The sequence below is a fragment of the Chionomys nivalis genome, chromosome 7, assembly GCF_950005125.1.
Source record: "Chionomys nivalis chromosome 7, mChiNiv1.1, whole genome shotgun sequence".
In the NCBI taxonomy this organism is placed as follows: Eukaryota; Metazoa; Chordata; class Mammalia; order Rodentia; family Cricetidae; genus Chionomys; species Chionomys nivalis.
Genome location: NC_080092.1, coordinates 33,967,544 through 33,991,677, shown reverse-complemented (window position 1 = coordinate 33,991,677; position 24,134 = coordinate 33,967,544). Strand labels below are relative to the sequence as shown.

The window sequence follows — 24,134 nt, the reverse complement described above, 5'->3', positions numbered from 1 at the left end:
TCAGCTAAAAAAAAAAAAAATCACTGTTTTTTATTATTATACCAACATAAAAGGCATTTCAAATAAAGTTTGGCTTGGACAATGCCGACGAAATTTCGGAGAGTCCGCCATTTAATAAGCACACGAATATGCATATGTACTGCACTTCACAGCAACAGCTTCTAAAGAACAAGACTTCTTTGAAGCACTTGTAGACACAACCCTTTCCATTCCAGCTGCTTCTGTGCTGCAGACACCAGGAATCTCAAGAGCTGCCATGGTTCACCTCCACCCTGGTCTCCTCTCTAAGTCTGTCCCCAGGGGTGGAGACGCAGTAGATGTGCCTTAGCTTTGATGCTGGGGAAAAGAGAAGAGAAAGTTACACAGCCATCGAGTCCCATGAACCAAGTTTATTTTCACACATTCAAATAAAGCAGCGATGGAATATTTATGCTCGACCCAGATGGCAAGTGTACTCAGAAATTATTAATATTTTACTACCTAAGAAAATTCAGCTAAAAACTGACCACATGATCCACTTGGAAACCAGAACCTCACTTACCCGACTTGAGGCTTGCTGTTTCTAAGTGTTCACAATTTAAAGTGATTACGGAAATACTTAAAATGCCACTTCTGCCACCGGCCTCTGCTCTCACAGACACTCACTGTTCTAAATCCAAAACGGCCACATTCAGGTAGTAATTTGCAGCTCTCCACACTGAGTCAGGACACTTAGGAGATGTGAAGGTTACATATTTTTGGAGTTCACACGATTAGAAACTGTCAAAGCGAGTCTGCAAACAGTGGTGACCCGGAGCCCACAGATCCCTTCCAGGTGCTCGCTAGCACTTGTGGTAATTTAAACTTAGCTTTAGAAACCTTTCAAGGAGGGTGTGAAGAAAGCACTGACTGTCACCCCGGGTCTGAATGGGTTCCCTTGACACTGAGCGTGTGAGTGAATCAACAAAGTCTTTTTAGTAATCAGAGATTTCAAGGTATGACCTACTTTCTAGCTAAGCCAAAAATCCTCAGCAAAGATAAAATACCAGTCTTTCTCCTCTCAGGAGAATGCAGTATGACCAAGGAAATCCCTGCAGTCCAGGGGCAACATCCCGAGCCATCTCACTCAGGTTTTCTATCATGTATATAGATAGGTGTTGCATGTCTGTGCACCAGTGTATGCCTGGTGCCCGAGGAGGTGTCAGGAGAGGGAGTTAGAGCCTCCGGGATTAGGGGGTCCAGAAGATTATGAACCCACCATGCAGGTCCTGGGAATTGAACCAGGATCCTCTGGAGGAGTCACCAGGGCTCTTATCCACTGAGCCATCTCTCCAGCCCCTTGCTCAGATTTTCAACTGGATAGACCCAGACTACTGCCTTCTCCAGAGGGTGCTGTCAGGTGATCCAACTATCCTGGACTCAGGACTACAAGACTGGACCTCTGGAATCAGATCTAGTTTTTCTTCCTTCTCCCTCTCCCTGAACAGGATCTACGTAGCCCAGGCTTGTCTTCAACTGGCTCTGTAGCCAAGGATGACCCTGAGCCCCTGATCTCACACCTCTACCTCCTGAGTGCTAGGATTAAAGGTATGGACGTCCATGTCTGATTACAGCTTTCGTGAAAACATGGCCTCAGTACTGGCTGCGACTGTGCACAGAGCACAGAAGAACCTCGTGACATGTAGGCACACCTGTTTTTCCGATTTTCACATTGCTACCTGTGGTCACTTTCACACAATTGTCTTTCCTTGTGGGAGAATCAAATTACGACATTAACAATGTCTATGCGCCAACAATGACAGCATCTTTGTCAATCATTCTAGGTTTGTTTTGTTTAGTTCTTTTTGAGGCCGGGTCTCTCTATGTAGTCCTAGCTGACCTGGAACTAGATATGTAGACCAGTCTCACTTCAAACTCTGAGAAATCCGCCTGCCTCTGCCTCCAGAGTGCCGGAATTAAAGCCCTGATGATTCAGTGGCAGGGGTTGCTGGTGATTAGACAGCCAAGGCGTTTGCACAATATACTTATGCTGAATGCCCCTCTTCCAGGAAAGAGCACACATTCCAGCTGTTGAGCAAACCCCACCTATCATACTCCTCAAAATAAAAAAAGAGTTGGACAGGCAAAGGTTCACCTGGCCAAAGGCTGCAGGAGGGTAAAATGTATTTTTAAAACTTTACTCCAGAGAGTCATCATCACTGTCTGGCCTCAAGGTGCCAACAATGCTGAGTGATTCATTTCCACATGCCAGCGAACTCTAAAACCCAACTAAACTCTAATTTTAGAGCTGAGGATCAATTCTGGCTGGCACAATGATAGGGCTTCTAGATGTCTGCCCTACTACTCTTCAGCTTTATCTGACATGAAAAGAAGGACACACTACTTGGAAGACCCCGGGGAGCTCTACAGAGGACTCAGAGATGGTTTTCAATGCATGCAAACCAGTCACAGCTGCTGGATGACTTATCTGCAGAAATTTTCATTTTGCTGGGGTTCCTAGAGAGTACCAAACCTAGGTAAGCACTCTGCCACTGAGCCACATCCCCAACCTCCAAGAAGAGTCTCTTGTTTAGTTTACGCGGCTATTATTTATTTCCATAAGAGTGTTCATGTATGTGTGCAGGCCACAGCACATGATTGGAGGTTAGCAGACAACTTTCAGGAGGTCCGGTCGTTCCTTCCACCATGTGGGTGCCAGGTACTGAACTTGGGTCATCAAGCTTGCTAGCAAACACCTTTTTCTGCTGAGTCACCTCACAGGCCCAAGACTGACATCTGTGACTTAGGGCAGAAGACAAAAGTGAAAGAATTCCCACTTTGTGTCCACACATTGTCTCCTTCAAAGCCCTGGAGCGTCAAGTATGTTTGAACAAACACGGCTTTCACGTGTGAACATGAATCCACCCTTTCCCCATTATTTGTATCAACAAGATGTTGACTTGTTCTGTAATGGGGCTCACAGGCTCCGGACAGATACTTGAGCCGCCTCTGGTAAACCCCGGAACACAGTGGCCTGGGTTCACACTGGCTAGGTCATCATATCCCTCTGCACTAAGCTAAGAATAAGGAGCATGTGATGGAAGCCCTGCATAAGATCAAGTTCAAGTTCACTGGCTGCCAAAAAACCCGTATTACTTCACAGAAGTGGGGCTTTACCAAGTTTAATGCAAGTAAATCTGAAGATCTGGAGGCTGAAAGGTAGGTTATCACCCAGTCTGTGATATCACAGCAGGCCCTGCATCTTGGCTCCTACATGGCTATACTACCTTCTGTATCATGCTTAGCAGTAAATCTTACACTCTACCCAAATAAATAATTTGAAATTGATATAAAAGACCTAGATAGATATCAAAGGGACTTTAGGATACAAGGGAGCAATTCTGCCTGAAGAGACCAGGACAGATGTGGGAAGAATGAATGTCCTGGGGCACTTAGCTGGGACAGACAGCCCCAATCTCCAAAGTTCCTTTTGCCTCTCCCTGGCCCCAGGGATCCAGGATCCAGACTTAAGACTCTAGGACAGGGGCTGGAGAGATGGCTCAGCGGTTAAGAGCACTGGCTGCTCTTCCAGAGGACCTGAGTTCAATTCCCAGCACCCACATGGCAGCTCACAACTGTCTGTAACTTCAGTTCCAGGGCATCTGACCCTCACACCAATGAACATAAAATAATAAAAATAAAATAAGTTAAAAAAAAAAAAGACTCTAGGACAAAGCTCACTGTGGACAAGGCTACAGCCCTAAGACTAGAGCACAGCTGTGCTGTCTGGACACTACCCTACCACATTCCTCATCAGCAAGTCAGACAGTCCCCACAAGCCTGGTCAGCCCTGACCTGCTGAAGCAGAGATCCTGGATGAATTAGTCTACAATGAAGTACTTCTTAATTTAGCACTCTAAGCAAGATATATATATATATCGCAAAACAGGCCAAATCTGGGGACTTAGTCCTATAATCCCAGAGCTAGGGAGGCAGAGGCAGGAGGATCGTATGAAGTTTGCCAACAGCCTGGTATGCACATCAAGTTCCAAGCCAGCCAGGGCTGTAGAGAAAGATCTATCACAAAAAAATATAAATAAATAGCAAGTAAAACATTTGTTCCTTGGGGCAGAGATCTGGCATCCAAGCCACCAGGGAGGCAGAGGCAAGAGGACTGAAAGCTCAAGCCTGCTTAGCTAAAGGGCAAGGTCAGCCTGGGCAGGAGCCTGTGTGGAAAGAGTCTGTACAGCTCGGGGTAAAGCACTTGCCTAGCACACACAAAGCTCTAGGTTCCATTCTCATCAACACAAAAACAATACATGCCCTTGAACCTACATTTTACCAATGAGAGAAAACATGTTTGTTTTTCTGAGTTTTAGCTTATTTTGTTCAACATAATGACCTCTATTTCTATCCATGAACATCCAATTTCATTTCCCGTTTCTTCACAGCTGACTAGGATTTCACTGTGTATGTGGACAGCATTTCCATATTCATTCGTCTAGTGATGGATACTTCGGCTGCTTACTGTGAACAGTGCAGCAACAAACACGGGTGTGTAAAATCTCTGTGCTATGTTCACTTGGTCCTTCAGGAGTGGGACAGCTGGAGGAATGAGGATCTTCCTTACTGATTCCCAGTTTATCTAGCATAAAGGACCTGGGTTCAATCCCTGGCACCAAGAGAAAAGTGTTCTAGATAAACAAAGAGATTGAGCCTGTGTGTTACTCCACCAACAATGCATAATCTATCACGCTGAGTTGCTGTCTAGTTTTGAAAAGGTTTAGACCAACTGTGAGGAAACGGGAAACAAGAGTGCACAAAACAACACAGCACAATGTCAAAGCTGGGACTGTCACCCCTACTCATTACCTTTTTCATTAATTCACTTCTGGTTATAAACTGTGGCAGGTCCTCCACTTCAATTCCATCAGCCATCTCCATCACCTTGTCCAGAAGGTCTTTACTGTAACTGCACAATAAAAAGCAGTAAGACCTGGGAAGACGCACTGTCATTAGGGGCTGCTAACAGAGTGTAGGTTCTTAGACGGTAGTAAACACAACTCCTAGACTACAGAACTGTCTGTACATTAGTTAGACCACACTAAAGCATCTGAGGTTTAAGCAATGCTCCTATTAGCTTTCTCAGTACCTGGGACTCCAGATACACCATGATCTGCAAGGTGCTGGTTTGATACTTCAGGGGAAACTACAGTGTTCAGCACATGGTCAACAAGTGGCTCTCCCAGCCTGTGGGTACAGAACGAGGCCCAAAGACTGCCAAGATGGTCGATGTTTGAAGAATTACAAACACAGGGACTGGAAGGATGGCTTAGCAGCTAGGAACACTTAAGTCTCTAGCAGAGGAGTTGGGTTCAATTCCTACATGGCTATAATTTCCGTTCCGTTCTCAGGGATCTGATGCCCTCTTCTGGCGTCTGAGGATACTCGGTACATATCTATACACATAAAATAAAAATTTTTTAAAAAATTTTTTAATTACAAAAACAGGAGCAGTTAAGAGCACTTGCTGCTCTTCCAGAGGATCCATCCATTTCGATTCCCAGCAACCACATGCTGGCTCACAACCATCTGCAACGCCAGTTCCACGGAACCCAGTGCTCTTCTGGTCTCCACTGTCATCAGGCTTCTCACATGGGGCAGACATATGTGTGGACAAAACACGCATCCATATAAAACTGAAAATAGCTGTAAATAAATAAAATTAGAAAAACAGAGCATCATACATCTGGTGGTAGTACATATTCATGGATGAGATTTGAGAGCCAAAAACTTTTTTTTTTCTTTTTTGAGACAGGGTTTCTCTGTAGCTTTAGAGCCTGTCCTGGAACTAGCTCTTGTAGACCAGGCTGGTCTCGAACTCACAGAGATCCGCCTGTCCCTGCCTCCCAAGTGCTGGGATTAAAGGCAAGCACCACCACTGCCCGCCAAAAACTTATTTTTAAAACACAGAGTATTGGTCTAGTGAAAATAACAGCATCCATTCCTTTGTTCAGCTCAGTTATCTGTCTGAACTTGGCTCCTGTAAACTACGATTTCAGAGGGCACCTTACAAGGCAAAGGGAGGGTGGGCATACTGGCTGGTGCATGTCGGGCACAGCTTCCCCGCATCTCATTCTAACAAACATCTGAAACCAAGTACCTTCAGGGCTGAAGGTACTCAGAGGTAGAGTACTTATTTGGTGCCAGGGCCTGGGCTTCATCCCTAGCACAAAACCCAAAAAGCAAACCAAGTGGTTTGTCCTGGAGGGGCCATGTGACCAGCTAGAGGATACAAAAATCAGATCTGAGTCAGGTGGTCCTATTTTAACACAACTAGAAACTCTAGAAGCCTTTATAAGAGCTTGGAGATGCACGCATAATTTCAGTATGTAGAATTCCAGGACTATCTGGGCTATATAATAAACTGAAGGGTCAGCCTCAGTTAAAAGGACGATTGCCTTAAAAAAAGTTTTTAAAAATGAAAATTAAATAAAAAACCATAAAGGAGTGCAAAAACCTAGTGCTTTTTTCCTCCGGTGGACTAAAGAGGATGCCTTGCCAGGAATCTCTGGCCCTCGCTCTTGGCCTCCTGGTGTGATCGCAAAGGTCCTGGTGGCTTTGGGAAAGCAATAAGAAAGTACCATTCCTTTCTTAAGAAGGAAAGCAAAGAGGAAAATGAAGAGGCAAAGATTACATCCTGTCTTAGCGGTGAAATCCACCAGCCAACGGTGCGATATATCACATCCTCTTGCTAGTGTCTTCATCTAGAGGGGGAAGAGGAAGTCTCAGCTTCGGTCTGCACTTTTGTCATGTGGGTGACAGGAACTAATGGACTTCAAACACACTCTGCAAAGGCAATCTTCCGGGATAATAAAAAGTAATAAAAAATGACCCCAGCAATCCAGCCGTCCTCGAGCCCACCTGCATAGCATTCTCCATCGTTTAACTGCTGCAGTCATCGCAACCACCCCGTCACCAGAAGAGAGCGAGGCTCAGAGAAGAGCTACGCCTTCCCCGAGGGGTTGCTAAGTGGGAAGCAGTCAAGGCCGTAGGAGGCTGGGCCGGGTTCGGCGTGGGGTGGGGTATGGCCAAACTGGGGTCGGTAGATGGGAACGGGGACAGCCGGCCAGCGGGGGTCCGCACCTGCAGCCCAGAAAGAGGTGGTTGGCCCAGACCATGGAGAGGGACAGCAGCTGGTCCAGACGGCCGCCGCCGTCGGGTGGGTCTCGGTAGTCAGGCAGGTGGCGCAGGATGAACTCCATGCGCGCTTTCCATTGCTTCTCACTCTCCGAGTAGGTTCGGAACTGCTCGGCGAAGTCGGCCGCCTGCCGCACCCCGGAAACTAGCTTCTCCACTGACGCGGCGGCCTCGCCACCCACCATGGCTCCCGCCGCCGCCACCACCGAAGATCGCACTAGCCCGCCGCCTTCCCGACACGCCCCGCGCCGGCCCTGCCGCTGCCGCGCGGCTAGAGCGGCCTCGACCGAGCGCGACTGCTCTGGAGGTCTGACTTGGAGCGCCCTCGAGGGGCACGGAGGCCTAGTGTGACCCAGGGCTGCTAGGGCCGCTGCAGACAACTGCTGGGGAAACTGAGGACTACAAGCACCGAGGCGGCAGCTGGGTGCCCCCTGGGGCTCTGCAGTGTTCCTTTTGCCCTGGAGTGTTCCCAAGGCAACTCTATCCTCAACCACAGCTGAGGCTTGCCCTTTATTCTACGGATCTCCCTGGGGAGTGATGGCCTCTCTTTTATGGATCCACTGTGGTCTCAGGCTGTGTCCTACCTTCCTGCAGAGCCATCCACCCAGTGAGTACCTGCCAGGCACTTCGGTGCCCAGGATGTCCCTCTGTAAAGGTCTATGTGAGGGAGATAGACGGTAGTGAAAGAATTGCCCAAGTAAATGGGACGTTGGCAAATCATAAAAGAAGTCAGATTGCCACAAACCTGAAGAAACAAGGGACTGCCCCAGTCTTGGAGGTATGGAAGTGGTGGTGAGCCCTGAAGAACACTGAGTTCAATCTCATGGGGAAGGAGAAAACCAACTCCTGAAAATTGCCCTTTGACCGCCACGTGAAAGCTGTGGTATGGGGGTATCTACACAACACACTCGTGCGCGCGCGTGTGCACACAAACACACGGGGGGGGGGGAGGCGGGGGGGGGAGAGACAGAGACAGAATAAAGAGAAGAGAAGAGAAGAGAGACAGAATAAACAAATAAATGTGAAAATATAAAATGTGCGGTTGGGTACAAAGGAAAGCCGAGAATCAAGGGTCTCAAGCTCTGGTGAAGGTCTTAATTGGTGAATGGGCCCCAGAGGAAGATCATTATATAGTATTTCTATTACAGATGCTTCCCCTCCACCAGGGGAACACTGCATAGTTCGGGCTGGGCTACAACTTTCCTCCCTTCTGCAGTTTCGGTTTCAGTTGTCAGGACCCTCGTACACAGTCCACGAATGCCAGGGCAGCGTAAGGACCAGTACCATGCTGGGCGACATCCCATTCATCTCAGGAAGGCATGCCGTTCACCCTCTGGCAGGGAGCACCTGAACCAAACATGAGAACCCAGAGACAGAAGCAGTTTCTCCCCAGCCATCAGGGATCCAATGATACCTGCAACCAAAGCCGACTTCCCACGGAGCAGGTGACATGCCTGGCAAGCCTGTTGCAGTGGCGATCCCCAGGTCAACCCTGGATACTCAGAGTCAAGCTTCTAGGAAATTTTTATAACTTCAGCAAACCAGACTTTGAAAACATTCAGTGAGCCAGTCATAATGGCAGCCACCTTTTGTCCCAGCTTCTCCATGGGTCGAGGCAGGAGAATTACCTGAGCCTGGAAGTTTGCAATCATTCTTAGCATAGAGAGAGAGACCCTCATTTCTTAAAAACATTGTTTAGGGGTCGCTGAGCTAAATTCTTGGCCCCTTAATTGTATACTGCGGTGGTTGATGCAGAAATTAGGACAGAGCCTGGAGAGATGACTCGGCAGTTGAGAGCACTGGCTGTTCTCTAGAAGACTGGGCTTGGTTCCCAGCACCCAATGGTGGCTCACGACCATCCACAACTGCTTTGATGTTTCATTTTTAGCAACACAGGCCACAGACTTAAGATTCTTCTAACTCGGTGTTGGAGATACGACTCAGCAGTTAAGAGCACTGACTGCTCTACCAGAGGACCTGGGTTCAATTCCCTGCACCCACATGGCAGCTCACAGCTGTCTGTAACTCCAGTTCCAGGGGACTCAGCACCCTCACCCAGACATATGTGCGGGACAAAACATCAAAGTCTATAAAAAAAAATCCTTATGCCTCAGCCTCCCCAGTGCTAATATTTAAGTGTGCTCCTCAATGCTATTGGGTTTTGATATAAATTTTAGCATCTATTTGTTGACTTCTAGAAAAACAGTCTATTAGTATTTCATGTGGGATTGTGTTAAATATACAGATCAATTTGAGGAAAATTAACATTTTTATCAATATTAAATCTTCTAATTTTCAAACATGATAATAATGTATCTCTCCATTTATTTCGGCTTTGTATGTGTGTGGTTTGTTTTGCTGTTATTTTATTTAGTGAGTTTTTGAGATGAGGCTCTCTTTCTGTAGCTCAGGGTGTCCTAGAAATCTCAGCCTTCTTGCCTTAGCTTCCTAAATGTTGTGTGACTGTTGTGGTGTGTGTGTGTGTGTGTGCTCTTGAGCACTTTTAAAGACAGCGTCTTATGTAGTCTAGGATGGCCTTGAACTCCCTTTGTAGCCGAGGCTAGTTTTGAAATACTGATCCTTCTGCCTCCACTCACCAAGTACTAGGATTGCAGGCATGAGCCACTACATCTGGCTTTATGGTTGGTTGGTCTGTTTTGGATGTGAGACCTATTAGCAAACATGATTGGCAGAATATGGAACTCAGCACAGTGGTAGCCCTCAGGAGTTCAGGGCCACCACTAGTCCAGGGGATCACATATAGGCATGTATTTAGCCCCACAGACATCAGGGATGTGCTGCTTCTCAGCTACGATGTCTTCAAATTTGTCTGTATTAAACTGGGTGAAGCCCTACTTCTGGTGGCCAGGGAACTTGAACCTGGTCTTTCCCAGAGCCTCAAACACATGTTCCTTATTCTGAAGCTTAAGCAGATGGACCTGATGGCCTGGCTTGTGTGAAACTGACCCCTGTATCAGGTCTGGAGCGTGGAGTAGGAACAACATGAGCTCAGAGACGTGCGTATCCACCAGAAAACTCTATCTCAAAGGCCCCTCAGGGCAACCCAAACAAGGTCCAGGCTGCACACTCCCAAGCAGGCTGCTGCTTGCAACCGTTGCACACAGGGCTCCATGAGAAGAACCTAGTCGGCTAAGTGGGCTGCAGAGGGAGTGTATTTTTATGTCCCATGAGCCATTAGACGTACACACCCGTTCCCATTTTGTTTGTTATTCCATATATGTCTTTTACACCATCTGGTTCATTGTCTTTTTTATTATTCAAAACATCTGTTTACTCACTGGAAATGATCAAAGTAGGAAAAGCAGCAATGCGTCTTTTTCTTACAGGATCTTCTTAAGTTCCAGTACATCAACGAACAAAGTAGGCTTAACATGCCACTTCATATAGTTCAGCATTATCAGCTTTGAAAGAAGCGTCCTTAGTAACAAGTCAAAAATGTGGAACACTTCACAAATTCGCATGCCACCCTTGCACAGGGGCCATGCTAATCATCTTGTAATTGTTCCAATTTTAGCAAGTGTGCTGCCCAAGCCAACACACCAACACATGGTTTTCTCTTCTTCTTCTTCTTCTTCTTCTTCTTCTTCTTCTTCTTCTTCTTCTTCTTCTTCTTCTTCTTCTTCTTCTTCTTCTTCTTCTTCTTCTCCTCCTCCTCCTCCTCCTCCTCCTCCTCCCCCTCCCCCTCCCCCTCCTTCTCCTTCTCCTTCTCCTTCTTCTTCTCCTTCTTCTTCTTCGAGGGTTTCTTTGTGTAGCCTTGACTGTCCTAGAACTTGCTCTGTAGATCAGACTGGCCTCAAATTCACAGAGATCCACCTGCCTCTCAAGCCCTGGAATTAAAGGCGTATACCAACACCACCAGCTGGTTTTGTCTTATTTATACTTGAAAATGTAATGTGCAAGCATCCTTTTAATCACAACACTCACGAGGCGGAGGCAGATGGATCTTTGTGAGTTCAAGGCCAGCCTGATCTACACATGAAGTTCTAAGCCAGAAAGGGGTTTCTCGTAAGATCCTGTCTCAAAAACAAAATATAATAACTCCTACTTCCTTTATTTACTTAAGTTTAATTTTTATTTTAAGACAGGGTCTTATGTAGCTCAAGTTATCCCTAACACACTGTATAGTCAAGGATGACCTTGAACTTTTGATCCTGGTACCTCTACCTCCCAAGAGCTGGGGGTTCAGACAAGTACCACCACATTTGATTATGTAGTCTTCCACTGAATTTTAGGCTTCACCAGACTTGTGTTTTGTGTTTTTGCTTTTTGTGTTTCTTTTTTCCTTTTCCTACTCCTTCTCTTTTTCATCTTCCTCTTTTTCCCAAGATTATCTCCTGAAATAGTCTCACCAACTCTTTGGGTTGCAAGTATGAAAATCCTGAATTGATTCTAGGAGACACATTAGAAATTCATCTTGCTCTCTCAGTCAAACTGTTTATTGTTGGTTTTGCCATTTGGTGGCATTTTGCACACAGGCTTCTTCAGAATACAAAGTTTTGAACTTCAATTTTTTTTAATTTTTAAAATTTTGTAGCTGGGCCGGGCAGTGGTGGCGCACGCCTTTAATCCCAGCACTCAGGAGGCAGAGGCAGGCGGATCTCTGTGAGTTCGAGGCCAGCCTGGTCTACAAGAGCTAGTTCCAGGACAGGAACCAAAAAGCTACGGAGAAACCCTTTCTCGAAAATACAAAAAAAAAAAAATTGTAGCTGGGCGGTGGTGGCACACACCTATAATCCCAGGACTAGGGGGGCAGAGGCAGGCAGATCTCTGTGAGTTCAAGGCCAGCCTGGGCTACAAGAGCTATTTCCAGGACAGCTAGGGCTGTAACACAGAGAAACCCTGTCTTAAAAAAAACCAAAATAAAATTTTATTGTGTTTGGGTGTTTGCCTGCATGCATGTCTGTGTAGCAGGTGCATACCTCAGGCAAAAGAGGGTGTCAGATCCCCTGAAACTGGAGTGAGAGAAAGTTTTGAGCTGTTATGTGGGTACTGGGAATTGAACCTGGGTTCTCTGTAGAAACAACAAGTGCTCTTAATTGCTGAGCCACCTTTTCAGACCAAACTTCAATTTTTTTTTTTTAAAGATTCATTGCTGAATGTGGTCGTAGTGCACACCTTTAATTCCAGAACTCGGGAGACAGAAGTAGGCAGATCTCTGTGAGTTCGAGGCTAGCCCAGTCTACAGAGTGAGTTACATGACAGCCAGAGCTACACAGAGAAACCCTGTCTCAAAATAAAATAAAGTAAAAATAAACCAAAAAATAATTGTTCTAAGCCGGGCGGTGGTGGCGCACGCCTTTAATCCCAGCACTCGGGAGGCAGAGGCAGGCGGATCTCTGTGAGTTCGAGACCAGCCTGGTCTACAAGAGCTAGTTCCAGGATAGGCTCCAAAACCACAGAGAAACCCTGTCTCGAAAAACCAAAAAAAAAAAAAAAAAAAAAAAAAAAAAAAAAAAATTGTTCTATCCTAAGCTTCTGGGTCCTGGTGCCCCAGGCAGTGTCAGGGGTGGCCTCACTCTTGTGGCCTGGGTCTCACGCTGGACCAGTCATTGGTTGGCCACTCTCACAATCTCTGGGCCGCCTTTACCACAGCATATCGCATAGGCAGAACAGACGGGTCTAAGGTTACGTGGCTAGGTTGGTGTCCCAATCCCTTCACTGAAAGTTTTGCCTGGTCACAAAAGACCAGGCGATGGACAGTTCAACCTACATATCCCCTTTATTCAGGTTATGTATCCCCAATTCTAGGCGTCTTAGCAGGGGTCATCCTTGCAGATTGCTGGGAATTTCCCGTGTACCAGGTTTCAATCCTGACCCTGAAATGCACCCCTCCTTTCCCTTTGTCTCTTTCACTATTCTCCCCCAACCCCTGACCCGATCCCTCATGTTCCCATTCCCACCTGCCCCCAGTCCACCCACAAAATCTCTTCTATTTCCCATTCCAGGGAGATCCACGATTCCCCTCTTGGGCCCTCCTTCTTCCCTAGCCTCCCTGGCGCTGTGGATTGGAGAATGGGTCTCGGTTACTTCACTCCTAATGTCCACTTATACGCGAGTACATGCCGTGCTTGTCTTTCTGGGTCGGGTTACCTTACTAAGGATGTTTTTTTCTAGTTTTATTCATTTGCCTACGAATTTCATGACACCATTGTTTTTAACAGCTGAGTACTACTCCGTTGTGTAAAGTACCACGTTTTCTTTATCCATTCTTCAGTTGAGGGGCATCTAGGTTGTTTCCCAGGTTCTGGATATTATGAATAAAGTTGCTATGAACAGTTTAGCAAATGTCCCTGTGATATGATTGAGCATCCTTTGGCTATATGCCCAAGAGTGGTATAGCTGGGTCTTGAGGTAGATCAGTTCCCAAATTTTTTGAGAAACCACCATATTGATTTCCAAAGTGGTTGTACAAGTTTGCACTCCCTCCAGCAGTGGAGAGGTGTTCCCTTGCTCCACGTCTTTCCGGCATGAGCTGTCACTTGTATTTTGAACTAAATATGAGTAGAGAAAAAAAGTCAATGTAATGATGCTTAATGATATTCTGCTATTATTATTATTATAAATCCTCCTGCCTCAGCTTCTCAAGTGTTAACATTACAGAAAAGTTTTTTTTTTAAGTTTTGTTTAAGACAAGGTCTCATTATGTAGCCCTGGATGACCTGGAACTCACTATGTAGATCAGGCTGAGCCTAAACTCATAAAGACCCCCCTACTGCTGCCTCCTGAGTGCAGGGAATTAAACACTTGCCTTTGTATATAGCTGTTGCACTTGATGGTACACTGGCCCTGTGGAACCCTTGACCCACACTTTCCTTTGAGTGTCTTGTGGGTGTTGGCCCGCTGTTCCGGGCAGAGATAGATAGGTGCTGACTGATGAGTCCCTTTTTCTTTACCTGGATGAAAATTTTTATTGAAGAGGTTATGTAAAGCTCTCCTAATGTTTAAACTCCCAGGCCCTTGAATAACCAAAGCCAGGGAACTGAAATGGCAAGCCCAGAGGGTTGCAACCCCAAACCATAAGACTCGGGGGGCTTATTGCTGCTCCAGGTTTCAGCAGCTAGAAACTGTTCAGGTTGGGGGCTTACTTCTTACACCCATATGCACATAAATAAAATAGTTTAAAGGTGGAAGACATGGAGATGGCTCAGTGGTTAAGCACTTGATGTTTTTTCAGAAGACCTAAGTTCAGTTCCAGCACCCAAACTGGTGCACTTGCAACCACCTTTAACTTTAGCTCCGCAATATCTGATGCGCTCTTATGTCCTCTAAGGACATCTGAACATACATGGCATAAACACACATGCATATATACACACATACATGTAAATATGTATTAAATTTGTTTAAAGTTAAAAAATAATAAGCAGGGTGTGGTGACACATGCCTTTAATCCCAGCATTCATGAGGAATAGGCACATGGATGTCTATGAGTTCAAGGGCAGCGTGGTCTACATAGTAAATTCCAGGTCAGTCAGCTACATAGTGAGACCCTGGAGAGATGGCTCCATGGCTAATAGGACCCAGACTCAATTCCCAGCACCCACACACATCTAACAACTGTCTATAACTCCAAGATCCAACACCCTCACACAGAAATACAGACATGCAAAATACCAGCATACATAAAATAATAATAAATAATTTTAAAAAGAGAGAGAGAGAAAAGCCTTTTAATGGGCCTAATGTCACAACACCAGGGGGCAGCACAGAAGGGGATCTCTTGGCTAACTCAAAAGTATACTGAACAGCTTACTTACACTGCCAGAGAGGGGGTAGGTAAGTGTTTACAGTGTGGCATAATCCTTCATGCAAATGAAAGACTGTATTTGCACCAATCACACTACAGTCCACTCAGATGAAAAGACCATGTCTGTACCAATCACAAGCCTTCTTCTAGGCCTACAGGAAACATTGACCCTCTAGCCTGGGTAAAAACAACTGAGAGAGAATTCACCAAGGCTTGCTGTGGCACAGAATCTGGCGCAAGCTCTCTGAAACAGAAGTAACTGGAGCGGTGCCTTTTGGAGCTGGAGTAGTACTTTGGCAGCAAGCAGCTGTGGTCGCAGTGTAGCTTTCTCAAGACATCCGTGAAGTGTTCAAAGCAGCCTGCTGGCATGAAGCTGTCCAGCTGGCTGCCAAATAGGGGCTGCTTGGCTAGTGAGCCTGTGCTCAAGGGCAGAAGGGAAGCTTCTTACAACTGTCAATTAGAGAGCCAAATTGCCCTAGCCACAAGCTAACAATGAAGGTCTATCATTACCATTAACCGTGCCTTATTTAACTGTGTGCAACAGTCCTACTAAGGCCCAGCTCCTGCCTTGTTGTGGTGCCCCAGGGAGAGATGGGCCCCTCTGATCTGCCAGAGTCAGGGAAGACCACCCTCTTTTGTCTGTAAAGAACTTTTTATAGGTTTATTTTCTTGTCCTTATGGTCAAAATACTCATCAGAACCAACTTGGGAAGAATGGTTTATTTTGGCCCTTGGTTGCATGAGCCATGGATTGTCCATTATGGCAGGGATAGCCAAGCATAACACATGGGTTCTTGATGTGGTAGCTTGTGGTAGCAACAACTTTTCACATCTTGACTAAACCAGAAGCCAAAAAACAAAACAAAGCAAAAAAACCTTCAAAAGTGTATCTCTAGTGATCCGCTTCCTTCAGCTACATTCCATTTCTTTTTTTTTTTTAAAGAGTACTTTTTAAAATTTATTTATTTATTATGTATACAATATTCTGTCTGTGTGTATGCCTGAAGGCCAGAAGAGGGCACCAGACCCCATCACAGATGGTTGTGAGCCACCATGTGGTTGCTGGGAATTGAACTCAGGACCTTTGGAAGAGCAGGCAATGCTCTTAACCTCTGAGCCATCTCTCCAGCCCCTACATTCCATTTCTTAAAGTTTCCACAGCTTTCAACATTGCACCAGCAACTGGGAACAGAGATGCATAGACTAGGCCTTATGCCCAATCCCAGTACTGCAGAAAATAGTGACAATAATGGTGATAACAGTAATAATTGGAATTACTACCACCATCATCATCATGACCATGACCATAACCATCCCATCACCATCACCATGAGCATCGCCATCATCATCGTCACCATCACCATGACCGTCATCATCAACATGACCATCATCATAGCCATCATCATCATCATCACCATGAACATGACCATCATCACCATAACCACCATCATCACCATCACTAATGACCATCATCATCACCATCATCATGACCATCATCACCATAACCATCATCATCACCATGACCATCATCATCACCATCACTAATGACCGTCATCATCACCATGAACATGACCATCATCACCATAACCATCATCATCACCATCACTAATGACCATCATTATCATTATCACCATCATCATGACCATCACCATGAACATGACCATCATCATCACCATGACCATCATCACCATGACCATTATCATCATCACCATTATCATTGCCGTCACCATGACCATCACCATTATCATTATCAAGACCTCTGTGCTTCATAGTTTCAACTACATTTCTATGGTTACCTAGTGAGTGTTTTCCTCCTGCCAAATTTGGTTTGTCTCCATTTAAGAGCAGGTGTACACTTTCAAAGCCTTTACTATGTTTTGACAAATCCCGCTTTTAAAAAGGCTGATGCCAGGGCTGGAGAGATGACTCAGCAATTAAGAGCACTGGCTACTCTTCCAGAGGTTCTGAGTTCAGTTCCCAGCAAGCACATGATGGCTCACAACCATCTATAATGGGATCTGATACCCTCTTCTAGCCCATGCTGTTGGGGCCATTGGGGCCAAATCTCCAATGCCTGTGGTGAGAGGTGAGAGCGAAGTTGATGGTCATGTTGATGATGATGGTCATGGTGATAATGATAGTGATGGTGATGATGATGATCATGGTGATGGTAATGATGATGGTCAAGGTGATAATGATGGTGATGGTGATGATGATAATATGGTGATGGTAATGATGATGGTCAAGATGATAATGATGGTGATGATAATGGTCATGGTGATGGTCCTGATGATGGTGATGATGATGGTCATGGTAATGGTGGTGATGATGGTCATGGTGATGGTGGTGATGGTCATGGTGATGATGATCATCATCATAGTCATGGTGATGGTGATGATGGTCATGGAATGGGCAGCTTTCCTGTGTGGGTGATTGACAGACCCATTTAAATGAGCTTTAAAAATACACATATTTTTATAAATTCATTTTATTTTATGTATCTGAGAGTTTTACCTGTGTGTATATGTGCACTATGTCTGTTGCCCACAAAGACAATGAGAGAGGATCAGATCCTCTGGACCTAGAGACAGCTGTGAGCCATCATGTAGGTCCTGGGAATTGAATCCAAGTCCTCTGGAAGAGCAGAGAGACTCCAGCTTGGACTCCAGTCATGAATTGTAGTTACACTGGTGCACAGAAATGGAGGGCCACCACCTTCTGTCCTCTACTCCAGCAGCCAAATCCACAGGACTTTACCAAGGACAAATAACATGTAAAGGTGTTTTTTAGTTCACCAATAACTGCCTCGAATTAATATCACAAGACAATGGAAATGACACTCCCCAAAGGTCTCTTTCTGCATATGGGAGTGGGAGAGTAGAGAACAAGTCTGAGGTTTAAAGTCGGGGACCCTCTGCCAGCAGCATCCTGTAAAACATTGTTTTCTTTCTTATAAATTGCCATTTTGGGGGGCTGGAGAGATAGCTCAGAGAGAGGACGGGGTTCAATTTCCAGCACCTGCATGGCAGCTCACAACTACCTGTCTGTAATTCCAGTTCAGACATACATGCAGACAAAACACTAAGACACATAAAATAAATTCATTAATGAATTAAAAAGAAAAGATGCCATTTTCATTATCAAATTGGCTGAACATTTGGTTCAGCCTTTACAAATGCAAGCTTAACTGTCTTCCTGTTTCCTTAGACAAGTCTCTCTCCACCAGAACCCCGGAAAGGTGTTCTCAGAAGATCGGTCTGGTGGCTGCTGCTTGCCCTGTTCACCCTGGAGATCACAGGGAGCAAAGCTGCCTTACTGTTTTGCTTGCCTCGGGTCATATGTGGGGAACTTCAAACTGAGTGCCTTATTTTAAGCACAGCATTAATGAACTGAAGTACTCAGACCGAGGAGGGAAAGTGGAGCTGGCTTACAAGGGGACAGAGGACCCAATGAGACTGTTCCTTCTTTTCAAGGCAAGCCTAGGGCCAGCGCATGCTCTGTGAAGTCAGATCTTGTCTCCTTTTCCCTTCCTCCAGAAGCCATGGAGGAGTACTGCTTACTGGTTTCTTTGCTCCGTCCCTCCACCTTCTTTCCTCCCTCCTCTCCTCCTTCTCTCCCTCCCTTCCTCCCTCCTTCCTCCAGAAGCCATGGAGGAGTGCTGCTTACTGTCCTTCCCTCTCTCCCTCCCTCTTTCTCTCCCTCCCTCCTTCCCTCCCTCCCTCCCTCCCTTTCCTTTCTGCTTATGGTGTGGAAATCAAAGTCAATGAATTCTGCATGTTCCGCCACCTCCACCATCCCCTCTTCCTGAGTAGCCTTTATCTTTATCATTTCTTTATGTTATGGTGGCTTTTTTTTTTTTTTAATTTGTTTCTTTGTTTGTTTGGTTTGGTTTTTAGAGACACGACTTCCTCTGTAGACCAGTCTGGCTCAAACTCACAGCCTGCCTCTGCTTCCTGAATACTGGTGTATGCCACCTTGTCTGGCTTTTGATCTATTTTGTGGCAAAGTCTCCTCGTGTAGCCCTGGCTGGCCTTGAACTCACTGTTAATTGGAAATGGGTCTGGATCTAGAGAAAAAAAACTATATTACTCAAAGTATTTCAGCAAGGCAAAAAGTGTTCCTTTGGCAGGAGCCTGCAGGGCTGTCTACACTGCAGCAAGCAAGCAGGCCCAGAGAAGGCAAGCACACCAGGGGAGGGACCTGCTGGGTTTTAATCCTAAAACAAAGAGCTCCCGAGCCTCATTGAGTGGCCATTGCTCCACCTCACCCTCTTCATGGTTGGCCAAGAATAGTACATTCCATTTTACATTGCCCATGCTTTGTAGCCCAGGCTGGCCTTGAGCTAGAGGGTATCCCCCTGCTTCAGCCTCTAAGCAGTAGCATCACAGGTGAGCACCCACCCACATGCCCACTGTTATCTCTTTAAATAGAACTCTAAACAATTAGAGCTACCCAAAAATACAAGCTAACACCTACATTGAATTAACCCCCCACCACTACACCTATCTCTCACCCTCAGCCCCTCTTCCCCCTTTCCCTACTGCCCCATCACTGGGAAGATTCAGATAAAGTGTTAACCTGCAGGTCTGAAATAAATTCATACTAGAAGTAGATATAGGGGCCCCGGAGAGAGGCAACTGTTCTGCCAGAGGACCTGGGTTTAGTTCCCAGCACCCACATGGCAGCTCACAACGGTTTTGTAACTCCACTTCCAGGAGATTTCTGGCTGGGTTGTTTTGACCTTCAAGGTCACTACACACATGTGGTGAACATTCTTACATGTAGGAAATAAATATTTAATTTAAATATTTATTTTTATTTAAATATTTTATTTAAAATAAAAAATTTAATTTAACAACCAGTAGAGATGCTTTACAGTTGTGCTCTTTTGTTTGCTTTTGTTGCTTTGTGTGTTTTGAGACCAGGTCTCACTGGCTGTGTATGCATGTGTGCATGTGTGTGATGTGTGGGGAGGCATGCATGCCAAGGAATGCAGTAGATGTCAGAGGACAGCTGTGTGGGGTCAGTTCTCACTGCTTCTCTGACTGCATCCAAGTTTGCATCTATGTATTTCCAAGTCACATTTTTACATATTTTAGAGAGGTTTTTTTACCCAGATCTCGCTCTGGTTTGCCCTCAGCAGCATTCTAGTCCAGATTCCCATCAAAATAATTCAGACAACTAGGCATGGTGATATATTTTTTTAATCCCCAAACTCTTCAGACAAAGGCAGATGGATCTTTTGCATTCACGGCTAGCCTGGTCTACATAGTAAATTCCAGGCCAGTCAAGGCTACATAGTGAGACCCTGTCTTAAAAAAAGGAAAAAAAGCCGGGCAGTGGTGGAGCACGCCTGTAATCCCAGCACTCGGGAGGCAGAGGCAGGCGGATCTCTATGAGTTCGAGACCAGCCTGGTCTAGAAGAGCTAGTTCCAGGACAGGAACCAAAAGCTACGGAGAAACCTTGTCTCGAAAAATCCAAAAAGAATAAAAAAATAAAATAAAAAAATAAAAAAAGGAAAAAAGACTCAGGAGGTAGAGACAGGCAGATCTCTGTGTGTTCGAGGCCAGCCTGATTGATATACAGAGCGAGTTCCAGGACAGGCTCCAAAGCAACAGAGAAACCCTATCTCAAAATACAGGAAAAGAGAGGGCTGGAGAGATGACTCAGAGGTTGAGAGCACTGACTGCTCTTCCAGGGTTCAATTCCCAGCACCCACATGGCACCTCACAACTGTATGTAACTGCAAAATCTGACAGACACGCTCATAATACAGACATGCATGCAGGCAAAACTCCAATGTACATAAAACAAAAGTAAATGCATTATTATTATTATTATTATTATTATTATTATTATTATTATTATTTTGGTTTTTCGAGGCAGGGTTTCTCTGTAGCTTTGGTGCCTGTCCCGGAACTAGCTCTTGTAGACCAGGCTGGCCTCGAACTCCCAGAGATCTGCCTGCCTCTGCCTCCCGAGTGCTGGGATGTAAATGCATTATTTAAAAGAAAAAAAAATCCCGGTGAGATACATTGTGTAGAAGACAGATTCTCAGGGTGGGGGTGGGAAATGGCGAAGTCATTGTGTCAGCCTTATTTAGGTAGGATTACAGTTTTGTTAAAGTCTCTAGAATTGACAGCTTTCCTGGGGAACATTTTCTGCTCCAAGAGATTGACACACCCATTTGTCTTAGCTCTCCTTAAGTGTGTGTGTGTGTGTGTGTGTGTGTGTGTGTGTGCAGGGTGCAAACACCACAGTGCACACATTTACCTTAATTCTTAAGGAAGGAGACAAGTCATGACTCCTGCTAGCTATGAATCTCCAATCTTTTGGGCTGTTCAGAATATCACGTCTCCACCCAGAACCAGAGATACCATTCACAAGTCCCTGTTTTGGCCACAATCAAGTGCTGCTGTTTTAGGCCTCCAGATTTGTTAGCAACTGATTGCAAGGAAGGGGCCCATCCAAAGAACCTTCGAGTTGCTGACATCTGACCAGTTATCTGGCCTCGCATATTCAGAGGCATCATCTCTCTCCCCCAGGGTGCTGGAGATTGGATCCAGACCCTTACACAATGTTAGGCAAGTGCTCCAGCACCAACCCCACATGCCCAGCTCCCATCTTTTGTGGATGGAAAGTCAGCGGTGGCTCTTGTGGTAGGAGCTCACATTCGAGCCACAATCATCATCAACCCGTGACCAGTAAGTGTGGTCAGTTTCGGGACACATCTTTCACATCATGAATATTTACGATGGTGGAACGTTGTAGATTGTCGTTGTCTCTTTGGTCACAGCCCTAACCTGTGGGGCGAGTGAAGGCAAACCCTGCATTTACAGCCCCTGGTGTGTCCAGTGCGAATCCAACAGGACAGGCATTCGGGATGTCACTCAGGACTGGATTGTACTCTTAGTGTCTCTTTCCATCCCTAGCACCACCCCTTGCCCCTCCCCAAAGGAATCCACTTTATTTTCCTCTTTTTTTTTTCTTTTTAGGGATAGGATTCCTGTCGCTAACTGTGTTGGATCTCATTCCATAAATAAGGCTGGCGTCAAACTCATAGAAATCTACCTGCCTCTGCCTCCTTAGTGCTGGGATTAAAAACCCGTGCCACTATGCTTGGCTCAGTTCATTTTAATCTAATTTAATTTTATTCTTTTTAAAAACAGGGTCTCACTGTGTAGACCCGGCTGTCCTGGAACTCACTATGTAGACCAGGCTGGTTTCAAACTCACAGAGATCCTCCTACCTCTGCCTCCCAAGTGCTGGGATTGAAAGCATGTATCATCCTGCTTGACTCAGCTAATTTAAAATATGAAACACTTCACAAATTTCTCTGTATCGTTTCAACTTAAGCCTGCATGCTGCTGAGGCACAGTTAAACTTGAATTTTAGATAAGCAGTGATAATTTTTTTTAGTGTAAGTAATATCCCAAGTGTATTTTATCTGGCAACGTTACCTCATTTTCCAGTCAAGATTTAGTCTTTGAAAGAAAGTAAATAAACAGAGACAGAGATGTTGACGTAAAACAGTTCTCACCCCCAAAGGGAATACGAGAGATATTTTACTCTGGGCCAAAATTGAGTGACTGTGGCCCTGAATGAGGACCCAGGTTTCTCTAAATGGCAGAGGCCAACACAGAAGCAGTCACAAAAACGTGTATGTCACAAAACAAAAGAAAGTCAAATATGGAGGCATTTATCAAATACCTTAGTGGGGATCTGGTACGGATCACAGCAGAGCAGGGAAGTCTCCACCACAGCCTACAGATGCTACATTGTTGTTGTTGTTTTGTCTTTTTGAGGCAGGGTCTCACTCTGTAGTCTGGACTGGCCTCCAACTGACAACCCTGACTCAATCTCTCACGGGCTAGGGTTGCAGGCAGGAGACGTCACGACCGGTTACAGATACTATCTTGAAGCCTGGTCTGCAAGAAGGCATTCCAAGCGTTGTCACTTGGTAATCTAAGGGATGCTAGGTTAGATACAGATGCACCAGCTCTCCTCAGTCACACAAACCCCAACCCATCAACCCGCCTGGAAGAACCCTAAAGTAGGTGTAGCCTCTTTAGAAAACGGATAGACAAGGCCAGCAGCAGAAGAAAACCAAAACAGAGATAATTAACTCATAACAATCTCTTTTGGCTTTTTTTTTTCTCAGAAAATTAATTAGAGTAAGGGGGGAGATGAGGACTAACCCAGGACTTTGTGTACCTTAGTCAAGAATCCAACCCCTGAGCTACATCCATCCCCAGGCCACATTTTATATTAATTTCTATTTTAAAACTGACATTTTGGGCTACCTGTGTTTGCTTAGTGTGCACAAGACTGGGCTTAATCTTTATCACTGGGTGGCAGGGGGAGAAAAAAATGAAAGTAAAAAAAAATTCATTTTTATGAAAACATTGTACCAAAAAAAAAAAAAAAAAGAAGAAAGAAAGAAAAAGAAAAGAAAGCTAAACATCACTAAAAAGCATACAGAGGACAGCAGTTCCCTGTCCTGTCAACTCTGCCCTACCTCTGGTCCCCAGAGATGTCCGAGTCAGAACTCAACCATCTCATCTATTTCCCTCAGCTTTAACCTCCCGCTTTTTCTAAATACGGTGCTTTTGTTTTGTTTGGATTTGGTTTTGGTTTATCTAGTCAGGGTTTCTCTGTGTAGGCCTGGCTGTCTTGGAACTTGCTATGCAAATCAGCTTTTTCTTTTTCTAAATCCCTGCTGTTTTTGATAGTGAACCTTGAGATGTCCGATTGTCTCTCTGACTTTTCTTCCAGAAGTTATGAGTTCTTCTGGTGCCTCCACTGTTCACCCACAGGCACATCCCTGGCTCTCATGGCTGAGGCATTCCCCAGATGTCTGGCGATTCGGCACTGGCCACCCTCAGTACAGGACTGTGTGTTGGAGTGGATGGATGGATAGTAGGCCTGGGTGGAGCTTGTCTGATGGTGACTTCCAGTCAAGGGCAGTGGTCCTCAGTCAGCTTTTCCATTGGGGATGTCAAGTGACAGTCCCCATAGGTCTTTCCTGGAGTCTACTTGGTTTTACAGAAAAGGGCTCTTTGGTCTGCAGCCTGGATGAGGCATGACCTTGAAAGGAAGGAGTCATGGGTGTGGCTGTGGGCTGTCTAGGAGCAGGGTAAGGAAGAGGGCTGGAGGTGAGCTTTCTGTGTCGTCAGTGCTATCTACCACCCCTCCCCCACACACTCAC

The 24,134-nt window shown here is 45.5% G+C and overlaps 1 protein-coding gene and 2 non-coding genes across 3 annotated transcripts; all 3 read right to left on the bottom strand.

Annotated features, from left to right (window-relative positions):
* Cdkn2aipnl (CDKN2A interacting protein N-terminal like) lies at window positions 1-7,409 on the bottom strand. The gene is made up of 3 exons (XM_057776823.1): window positions 7,105-7,409; window positions 4,831-4,930; window positions 1-336 (listed from the first exon to the last, which is right to left on the bottom strand). Exons 1-3 carry the CDS (start codon window positions 7,341-7,343, stop codon window positions 325-327), a joined length of 351 nt encoding a protein of 116 aa, XP_057632806.1. The 5' UTR covers window positions 7,344-7,409; the 3' UTR covers window positions 1-324.
* A 2,785-nt stretch (window positions 7,410-10,194) lies between these two features.
* On the bottom strand, window positions 10,195-10,323 carry LOC130878858 (small nucleolar RNA SNORA70). The gene has a single exon (XR_009057477.1). It is a non-coding gene; the product is annotated as a small nucleolar RNA SNORA70 (small nucleolar RNA).
* A 287-nt stretch (window positions 10,324-10,610) lies between these two features.
* Window positions 10,611-10,717, bottom strand: LOC130878934 (U6 spliceosomal RNA). The gene has a single exon (XR_009057540.1). It is a non-coding gene; the product is annotated as a U6 spliceosomal RNA (small nuclear RNA).
* Between the last annotated feature and the right edge of the window lie 13,417 nt (window positions 10,718-24,134).